The 10,537-nt window shown below is 39.6% G+C and overlaps 2 protein-coding genes across 2 annotated transcripts; one reads left to right on the top strand and one right to left on the bottom strand.

The window, feature by feature from the left end:
- Nucleotides 1-1,009: 1,009 nt before the first annotated feature.
- LOC110382266 (larval/pupal rigid cuticle protein 66) lies at nucleotides 1,010-2,073 on the top strand. The gene is made up of 2 exons (XM_049835896.2): nucleotides 1,010-1,169; nucleotides 1,456-2,073. The coding sequence occupies exons 1-2, from the start codon at nucleotides 1,158-1,160 to the stop codon at nucleotides 1,993-1,995; spliced, it is 552 nt and encodes a 183-aa protein (XP_049691853.2). The 5' UTR covers nucleotides 1,010-1,157; the 3' UTR covers nucleotides 1,996-2,073.
- Nucleotides 2,074-7,860: 5,787 nt separating this feature from the next.
- On the bottom strand, nucleotides 7,861-8,921 carry LOC110381235 (larval/pupal rigid cuticle protein 66). The gene is made up of 2 exons (XM_021341498.3): nucleotides 8,771-8,921; nucleotides 7,861-8,477 (listed from the first exon to the last, which is right to left on the bottom strand). Exons 1-2 carry the CDS (start codon nucleotides 8,780-8,782, stop codon nucleotides 7,938-7,940), a joined length of 552 nt encoding a protein of 183 aa, XP_021197173.2. The 5' UTR covers nucleotides 8,783-8,921; the 3' UTR covers nucleotides 7,861-7,937.
- Between the last annotated feature and the right edge of the window lie 1,616 nt (nucleotides 8,922-10,537).

The following is a 10,537-nucleotide window of genomic DNA, read 5'->3' as shown; positions in this document are numbered from 1 at the left end:
GTCCCTCGTCACCTGGCGTGCTCATGGGGAGCGCTTTATCTTTTATGTGTCCCATAATCTTTTATATGGCCTACTTAAGCTTTATTTTTCGTTTCCGGAAAACCTGTATATTCTATCAAGAATAGTTATGAATGTAGTGTAGATGGGAATAAGAGAAAGGGTAGACAAAAAAACTGATTTAGATGCTTTAGGCTCGATATTAGTAGACCTATGTATACGCAGAGAGGATATTTAGAAGTTTTTAAGATTATTTTGTTAAATAGCCTCACTATTTAAACACGATAAGATCTTGTTCATCATACTTTCAGAGCACTTTGACAAAATAAATAATTTTACAAAAACTGTCATCAACATCATATAAATACTTAAATTATGTAAACAAGAGGTATAATAATTATTAATTAAGTATTATATCGCAAAATAATGTCAAGCCTTACTCATAGAATGCACTTGTAGACACAAAAATACATGGACATGAACATTTACCGGAGTCGAATGCGTCTAACTAAGCAAATTATTTATTTGCATAAAATAAAAATTATTAAGCAAGCTTGCATACTTGCATTGAATCATACTATTCGGCGCAACGCCAATGAGGAAAGGAACGATTTTCTATGAGATGTCTTGCGTGCAAAACAAACACTTGTTTAAAAGGCCTAAACGCTGGTTAGACATACTTCTTGGATTTCCTGTTACAGACTCCAGCGCAGCAATGTCTCAAAATAGAAAAAGCACAAAAATAAACTAGAACAGCAACGTTACCATTTTTACTCATAGCAAGCGTATTAAGTACTCAACTACTCAGCTTTACCAATAGTAAAAAGTCGAAACAAAACATTGGACAGTTTTAGCAGGATGATTGGAATTCGGTTGAAGTCGCGAAGAACAACTAGTCAACTTACGACAGCAACAGTAATGTGATTCAGCATAACTCGATTACACATTTATTATCCTATCGAATTGTAATGCCATCTTTGTACCTGTATTTACTACACCCGAAACGTGTTTTAATTAAATGTGTGGCGCGTCATGATCCGGCCTATATCTCAAGTTCGTCAAGTGACCGCGCGTCGGAGGCGGCAGGACGAACGCTATATAAGCTCGCCCATGTAAGCAGTCTGCACTCATTCCACCAGAGACTTACCTCAGCATCAGCAATGGCAGCCAAGGTAGGTTGTCTTATGTCGTGTGCTATAGTGAATAAATTGTGCGCAGTGTTTGAAACGTTCACAGTCGATATCACATTTTTTGGGCTTTAGAACTATTGTGAAAATTATAATGAAAGCTGCAATAGATCGATCAATGTATACTTTGTGGTTCGTGGCTCGATTAAGATGTTGGAAAAATTCAATAATTACCAAGTTGTGCCATTTAATAATGGGAAGAATAACATTTCATTACACATCAGACCTGTTGGCGATTATAAGGTTTTAAAAGATGACTTTGTTGTTTCAGTTCGTAGTTCTCGCCGCCCTAGTGGCCGTGGCCCACTGCTCAGTGGTGCCAGTGGCGCGAGTAGACGCCGACTACAGCAGCTTCGCGTACGACGTGGCCGACCCCAACACCGGCGACTACAAGAGCCAGGTGGAGACCCGCGTGGGCGGCGCCGTGTCCGGCCAGTACTCGCTGCTGGACGCGGACGGCACCAAGCGCACCGTCGACTACACCGCCGATGACGTCAACGGCTTCAACGCCGTCGTGCGCAAGGACGCTGCTGTTGTCTCCGCCCCCGTCGTAGCCGCGCCCGCCGTGGTAGCTGCCGCTCCTGCCGTGGTTGCTGCCCGCACCGTAGCCGCTCCTGCCGTGGTTGCTGCCCGCACCATCGCCGCTCCTGCCGTGTACGCAGCGCACGCTGCTCCTGCTGTGTACGCGGCTCACGCCGCTCCCGCCCTGTACGCGGCTCACTCCGCTCCCGCTGTGTACTCCGTGCCTTCTGCCTACTCGTACGGCGCTCACTCCGTGTACTCCGCTCCCCTCACCTACGCCGGCTGGTAAACAGTGTCCGTGACTACTGTAAATGGTGCTCTTCTGTAAATAATGTTTATAGTTAAGTAAAAAGTGAAACTACCAATATTTGTTGTTTTGACTACTGAAATAACCACTCCTATTTGAACTTGAACTTGTGAAGCCCAAGATTTCCCAATAACGTTGCGTTTTACTATTAGAAATAGCAGTGAAGATACGCTCTGGAGTATAATACGTACTTACATACTTATATAAAATGTAGGATAGTCACATTGCTATTTGCCAATATTTGAACCTATTAAACCTATTAAACTGCTTACCGCGATTTGTAATTGACAATAACTATGAATATGAAATTAGTAACAAACATTTAAAAATATTATTATGCAAATCAAAATTGTCAATTTATGAATTGAGAAAAATTGTATCTCAGATCCTTTATGACTCAACACCGGTCTAGATGAATAAAATTAATTCAATGGCTTATAATATCCTACTTAGGTAGTTTCATAGCAATTATTACCGCGGCAGTGATTAATTGATTTCTCTGCGAGTAAAACAAAGATCAAGTGGCGGATATGAACGAGTTATGACGACAACTGTTATCATACAGATATTCAGTGCAAGTGGTAGAACAGGTTCGCGATCTCTTTCAACTGCTGTGATTGACCGACCTCCGGACGTCTTGCTAGTCTCTCTGTCATTGTATCAATATCATATTTTTCCGAGTAGTGAAGTAAAAAAAATATTTAGAACTGGCCTTCTTTGCGTATGTTTTAATTTTCTCAGCAAATTAAAGCATGGGTGTTGAAATGTGCAGAAATATCTAAAACAGGCTGCCGGGTTGTGAAAGTATTGTCGAGATTTCCAGCAGTGTAAAAAAAATTAAGAGGAAACATTTTTTGTATGTTTGTTTGTACCGTAAAGGCTCTGAAACTACTGAACCGATTTGATTTTTTCTTTCATTGCTGGGTCTGGGCTATTTGGTCCGAATACGGAATAAAAAGTTCAACCAGGACGTGGGTGACATTGTGGGAAGCTGCTGGTTAAAATAAAGTAACGTATTTTTATTAAACGGTTTTATTTAGCTTACCCTGTTTGTTTTATTTATTCTTGGGTCAAATTTAGTAATTCAAATTTAAGTACCTTGCTATTGTCAGATTGATCTGAAATTTGGTACACACCTTTAATTCCGATGACAATACAATATACTAATATCAATAACATTGTAAATCCAAGATGGCCGCCGGTACAAAATGGCGGATTATTTTTTCCACAACCCCCTCAATATGGGTATCAAATGAAAGGGCTACTCAAGTAGAATACTGTCAGCAACCCCAGCGGGGCCCAACAGGGCCAAGGCCTGCCTGGGCTGCGGGATTGTCCTGGTACATAAAAGGCCCACGACGAAACACAACGGTTTTTAGTCAGTAAGAGTCTGGCACTCCCAGTCCGACCCATATCGACGGGTAAAAGGCAAAAGGGGTCAAGCACCACAGATCAAATTGTTCAGGAGAGTAAAAAGAAAGTTTAAAAAAATAATATCTCTTTATTGCTTTATTGAATCACATCACAATCTTCAGAAAAGTTTACTTAAATACAATGTTCTTTAATAATTTTACATCAAAATAAGCCTGAGATCAATAGTTTCAAAGATAGATGTCGCTTGACCCCAGGTATTTACCAGGTTTATCGCATTTGCGCGGGGGTCAAGCACCAATATTGAATGTTGGAATATTTAGATTTTGGCCTAAGCTCCATGTGTATAAAGTAGTAAAGTATTTTATTTTATTTGGCACAACAGATCATAGAACTAAGTCAGATTTTGGCTTAAGTTAAAATATCTTAATTAACAGTATTATTTTATATTTGGCACAGCAGGTAGGTAATAGAACTATGGATTATGTATTAAATTAAAACAATACAAGGAACAAAACTGAGATCCAAAAAACAGCAGTTACCTAACTGATAGTACATACAACAGCATGTTATCACATTATTTGAGTAAATAAACCACAATAACTTGGTAAAAATTATGATTGTTTACATTTTTGCTAATTTTTAATGATTTCCTAAACGGATAAAATGGTTTTATACAAAAATTGGTGTCAAAAAAAAGGTCTAGCCTAAATATAAATATCGTTAAGATATCTCTCTATCTCTGTCTAAGGGTATTTGTTGTTATAGCGGCATCTATGAAAATTATGTATTGTATATCATCTGTGAAAATTTCAACTCTCTAACTATCACGGCTCATGAGATACAGCCTGGTGACAGACGGACGGACGGACGGACAGAGGAGCGAAAACATTAGGGTCCCGTTTTACCCTTTGGGTACAGAAGCCTAAAAACTATCCTAAGAAACGTTAAATTTATTTTTATAAAATAAATAAAATGAGGATGAATTTGCCGATGATAGTAGGTGAATCACGGCATCTTAAATTTCTTCGACCCCTATCATTATAATCAAATACCTAACCTTCTTGGTACTAGCAAGTCTTTTTCGGCCTAAAACACTTCGCAATTTCACGTTTTCGGGAGTTGCAGACATGTTTTATATAAAATTTTAATCTTTGTTAAAAACTGCGATCGCGTTTCAAACACGCGTGAACTCGCTTTCACGTACCTACACGAGACATATACCCATTTGCAAGGGCGCTGTCGTGCGTGCGGAGTGGATCAAATGCAACGTAATGAAAATAAAATTATTTAAGAAAGGGGCCAAGCGCCAATTTATGTTTAGTTGACAATTTTTACTATTGGTGTAAGCGACGTTATAGTTATTAAACTTTGCCTTTTTACCGTCGATATATAGAATGAGGAATATTCGGTAGGCATTTTCATTAAATACTAAAAACTAGAAAATAAAAAATCGGTAAAAAAAAACTTTTAAGTTAAACGGTTTTATCTTATGTGCACTGAAAACTAGAAAATAAAAAAAACTGTTACTTACCTATAAACCTACATAGGTGGTCCCGGTCATATTAGAATAAAATAAAAACGTGGGGGCCCTCTGAAATCCTACCTATGGTAAAGCATATCTTTATACTTTGGTAGATCGTGAGCTCGGCGTTCGCTGGTGAAGCCGCTACGGCTGATTATTGATTGTCAAAATCTCCAGTTACGATTATAGTAAATAGAAATCCACACCTATTATACCTCTAGAAGAAAGTATTACAGCAATAGTTAGGTAATGGGCCCCACGTTTTTATTTTAGTCTAATATGACCGGGACCACCTATGTAGGTTTATAGGTAAGTAACAGTTTTTTTTATTTTCTAGTTTTCAGTGCACATAAGATAAAACCGTTTAACTTAAAAGTTTTTTTTTACCGATTTTTAAGGTATCATTCTGAAAACCTGTCCACAATCAATGCCTTTATAAAGGTAACTTATATAATTTCTGCTTTTATTAGAACTTTCGTTACTTTTAGACGTTATTTACAATAAAAAAAACGATCCCATTAAAAACAAACTAAAAAGCATCCAAAAATTCGTCCCCATCGCTGTCGACTGGGAGCGTGCAAGAGGCTGACAACTCTCGTTGGGTTGCCATGCTAATCCTTTACCCTAGATAATAGAAAGCCTTGTAGTCACGAATAGTACCAACCAGCGGCCTAGATAGATTTTTAAATAGGGTGTGGACATTAGGACCACACGATCGAACGGTTCAAAAAAACCCCCGACCCAAAAAAAGTACGCAATAATTATGACATAAGGTTAAAAACGCTAAATCCTATAAAAAGCAAAAAATAACTTTTATCACTACGTAAACTAAATTTTGTCGTGTCGGGGGACCGCTCTAATTCATTACTTTAGATACGTGTTTTTTTTTTAACGAATGTTGTAATCAGGTAGGTATCATTTGCTTTATGTAAGTATTTATGAAGGTAAAAAGCGGTCCCCCGACACGTCAAAATTTAGTTTACGTAGTGATAAAAGTTATTTTTTGCTTTTTATAGGATTTAGCGTTTTTAACCTTATGTCATAATTATTGCGTACTTTTTTTGGGTCGGGGGTTTTTTTAAATTTATAATTTAATTTTATTTCATGCTTTTTAAAGGAGCTCCTTAATTTTTCCTTCTTTCATTTAATTTATTTTATCTTAAGATGGAGTCGCTATATGAGATATCGAGATTTCGAGAAACAATAAAGATTAACCTTTGGACATTCTAGATTTTCAGCAAAAATATAAATCGGTTTATCCGTTTCATTCCGGCATTCCAGGGTTTCATCCGCCACATCCCATTTCCAGCATCAGGTTCTCGTCAATCAGAAACATGAAGAGAACTCGTCAAGACAAATTCAACGAGCCCAAACTCGATGGGTTTACTAAAAGGCAGTTCAGGGTTACGTCTCCTACCTTCGTGCCCTAACAGCAGACCAGCTCAGTGGTTCCAAAAGACATTAGTGTTTCAAATTTCAGATCCCACATATACTTGCAAGTAAACTGAGCGTGTAACATTCCTATCACATCTAGCAAACGAGCTGATGACCTTGAAGACCTGAACCGATTTCCACCAAACATAGCTAAGAACACTCCCGACTGACATACCTTTTAAACAAAAAAAACCGCATTACAATCGGATCATCCGTTTGGGAGCTACGATGCCACACACACACACACACACACACACACACAGACACGTCAAACTTATAACACCCCGTCGTTTTTGCGTCGGGGGTTAAAAAATATAGTTGCTGACAAGGTCACTAAAACAAATAAATAAAACTAATCCATGATCTGACTATTAATACATATAACTAATCGCACTTCACAGTGTTCTTTAAAAAACCGGCCAAGTTCGAGTCGGACTCGCGCACGAAGGGTTCCGTACCATCTCTACTAATGTTAGAAATGCGAAATTAACTCTGTCTGTCTGTTACGCTTTCACGTCTTTATCCCGGACTTTTGAAGAATTCTCTTGGAAACGCGATATAACCGAACTCTACGCGGGCGAAGCCACGGGCGGAAGCTAGTTTATTTATAAAACAGACAAAAAAATCACGTTTATTGTATGGGAGCCCACCAAAATATTTATTCAGTTCTAGTTTTCAGTATGGGTCAATTCCCACTGAAAGAGCAGCGGCCGGCAGCGGCCGCCGGCAGCGGCCGTAATTGCAAGGGATTGAGCGCGAGCGCGGCGGGCCGTTCGGCGCCGCGCTGGGCCGCGCCGCGCCGCGCCGCTTACATTTTCCGTGCTCTTACGGCCGCTGTCGGCCGCTGCTCTTTCAGTGGGAATTGACCCTATTTGTTGTTATAGCGGCAACAAAAATATTTGCTCTCTTAATATCACGGTTCATGAGATACAGCCTGGTGACAGACGGATGGACGGACGGACAGAGGAGCGAAAACAATAGGGTCCCGTTTTACCCTTTGGGTACGGAACCCTAAAAAACAGATGGAAAACTCGTATAAGTTGTAGGCTATAGATAGATGATAGATTTCTCAGGTTTTGTAAAATATTGATAAAAGTTAATATTTGCCAGTCGTAGTTTAATTTAAACAAGCAGCCTGTTAGTTTTTCCTGTTTCACAGGTTACTTCTAACTTTCTGTAGATGGGTTTTGTCTTCATGTAAACTTTATTTAATTTTTATGTTACTAGATACTTACACAATCATTTAATTGATAACATACCATAGTAGGTCCGTATCTCTTATGAGTAGTTGTTCTTTCTTTCTAGATCATTCATTTCTTAGTCATATTTGACGGCTTTAACAACCTTTTTTGAATTGTTTGTAATATTGTTTACGGATATATAGAACCAAGGGGACTTCGGCTGTATACCAAGCCCTGTTGAATTGCTACCTTAATATAATAAATGTATGACATAATCTTGTAATCAATACAATTCAGATGACTACTGGTGATGGCAGAAAAAAAAAAAACAAAAAATAGGTAGTTTCACTTTTTACTTAAAAATAAACATTATTTACAGAAGAGCACCATTTACAGTAGTCACGGGACACTGTTTACCAGCCGGCGTAGGCGAGGGGAGCGGAGTACACGGAGTGAGCGCCGTACGAGTAGGCAGAAGGCACGGAGTACACAGCGGGGGCGGAGTGAGCCGCGTACAGGGCGGGAGCGGCGTGAGCAGCGTACACAGCAGGAGCAGCGTGCGCCGCGTAGACGGCAGGAGCGGCGATGGTGCGGGCAGCAACCACGGCAGGAGCGGCTACGGTGCGGGCAGCAACCACGGCAGGAGCGGCAGCTACCACGGCGGGCGCGGCTACGACGGGGGCGGAGACGACAGCAGCGTCCTTGCGCACGACGGCGTTGAAGCCGTTGACGTCATCGGCGGTGTAGTCGACGGTGCGCTTGGTGCCGTCCGCGTCCAGCAGCGAGTACTGGCCGGACACGGCGCCGCCCACGCGGGTCTCCACCTGGCTCTTGTAGTCGCCGGTGTTGGGGTCGGCCACGTCGTACGCGAAGCTGCTGTAGTCGGCGTCTACTCGCGCCACTGGCACCACTGAGCAGTGGGCCACGGCCACTAGGGCGGCGAGAACTACGAACTGAAACAACAAAGTAATCGTTTAGAACCTTATAAACACCAACAGGTCTGATGTGTAATGAGATGTTATTCTACCCATTATTAAATGGCACAACTAGGTAAATATTGAATTTTTCCAACATCTTGATCACATCGCGAGTCACGAACCGCAAAGTATACATTGGTCGATCTATTGCAGCTTTCATTATAATTTTCACAATAGTTCTAAAGCCCAAAAAATGTGATATCAACTGTGAACGTTTCAAACACTGCGCACAATTTATTCACTATAGCAGACGACATAAGACAACCTACCTTGGCTGCCATTGCTGATGCTGAGGTAAGTCTCTGGTGGAATGAGTGCAGACTGCTTACATGAGCGAGCTTATATAGCGCTCGTCCTGCCGCCTCCGACGCGCGGTCACTTGACGAACTTGAGATATAGGCCGGATTCTGATGACGAATGAGATAGGGTCGCCATATTTGGAACTGTGGCAAAGTGGGCGAAAGTATGAGTTAAAAAATTTTAGAGGAAAAAATAAAGAGAATTGTGGTCTAGGTACTTAAGTCGTTAACATTTATTATGTAAATCCAATTAGTTAGATATTTGTTTTCTCATATGGTAAAACTGCTGGACTGATTAAAATAAACAAGTAAGAGTATGGTCAATATTAGGATCCTGTTCTTGCTACTTTTTATTTGCACGAAAAAAGTAGAGTCCACAGCATTTTAATTAAACATTTCAACAAACATCAAGAATCATGTCAAACAGTGTCAACCCTATTTACGCCCATAATATAAACACGCTAATTCGTACGTAATAAAATTTAGATCTACTGAATATTTATGACCTATTTAATCCTTAATGTTACTAGTGTGTTAAGTATTAATGGAAGGGGCGATCCTGCTTTGATAAAAATCTGCTACAATATTTATTTCAAAAACCTTAATGTCAAAACTCCTCAATGTGATCATTGATACACACCATACATACAGTAACCATTTTGCTAAATAACGTTCAGAACTTGTACTTATTCAGAGGGTTTTCTAAAATGGCGTCCACGCGGTGGCAGCACCGAGTCGTCAGGTCCAGATAACTGTCAAAGTGCTTATCTTTACTATGAATAGTGAACGATTTTAGTGTTCTTTTTTTATTTTATAATTAAAGCACTGCATTATTGTTTTACTATTGCGGTTGAGTAAATAAAAAAAACTAAATCATATTGTGTTAACAAATTTTTCAACAAGCTTTTCCTTAGTACCAGTGACTTTTGCACCCTCTCTCTTAGCTCAATTTTTAGTTCGGAAACCTTATTCTGACCGTAGTCCATAATAAAATCAATAACACTTCCAATATAACAGAATTTCAATAAACAATTAGTTCGGACCCTACAATTCCATACTATTTGACAGCTGTTTGGACCAGACGCATACGTGGCGCCACCCTGTGGCAGAAAAAATTGAGAACACCCTCAATGCGTCTCTTGAAACATTTGACATTTGCCAACTTTTTGGCGGAGAATTAACAATTTATAAATTGTCACCATGCTCACCTTAATTTAAATTATAATTTAAAGTGCATAAACGTACATTGATTTGATATTCGACATATTCGCATAACTATGATCTTCCGTCTCGATGTTTCCTGAGTATTAATTTCGCTAGCTTCCGTGTCGTTACGCGGTTTAATTTCACTGTTGTAATCCTTGAGAATATATTGTTTATTGGTGTAGGTGCAAGCGTACAAGAATGCGACCAGTTCATTTCTTTAACAACCTCCTTGGAAACACTGTTTTACATAAGTTTTGTTTTACTTTTTAACGACATCCTTTTCGGACGACTTTTTCTTATGGTAGGTAAGTCTTGTATTTGTAAATGTTAATTGCCGTATGAGTTTACGTTGGAGGAAATTATTAACTTCAGAATGGATTTAGTCAGTAAACCTACCTAGAATATTGGCACAGGCAGCATTGTTTTTAAGTCTATTAATGTATTATTGAATTAGTTTATTTATAGTTTATATTTAAGCCAGTAAGTCTGACACCAGTCTAACCAAGGGGTATTGGGTTGCCTGGGTAACTG

The sequence above is a fragment of the Helicoverpa armigera genome, chromosome 6 (genome assembly GCF_030705265.1).
Source record: "Helicoverpa armigera isolate CAAS_96S chromosome 6, ASM3070526v1, whole genome shotgun sequence".
Classification (NCBI taxonomy): Eukaryota; Metazoa; Arthropoda; class Insecta; order Lepidoptera; family Noctuidae; genus Helicoverpa; species Helicoverpa armigera.
Note: the sequence above shows the minus strand (reverse complement) of the source record. Positions and strands in the feature narration are given on the sequence as shown.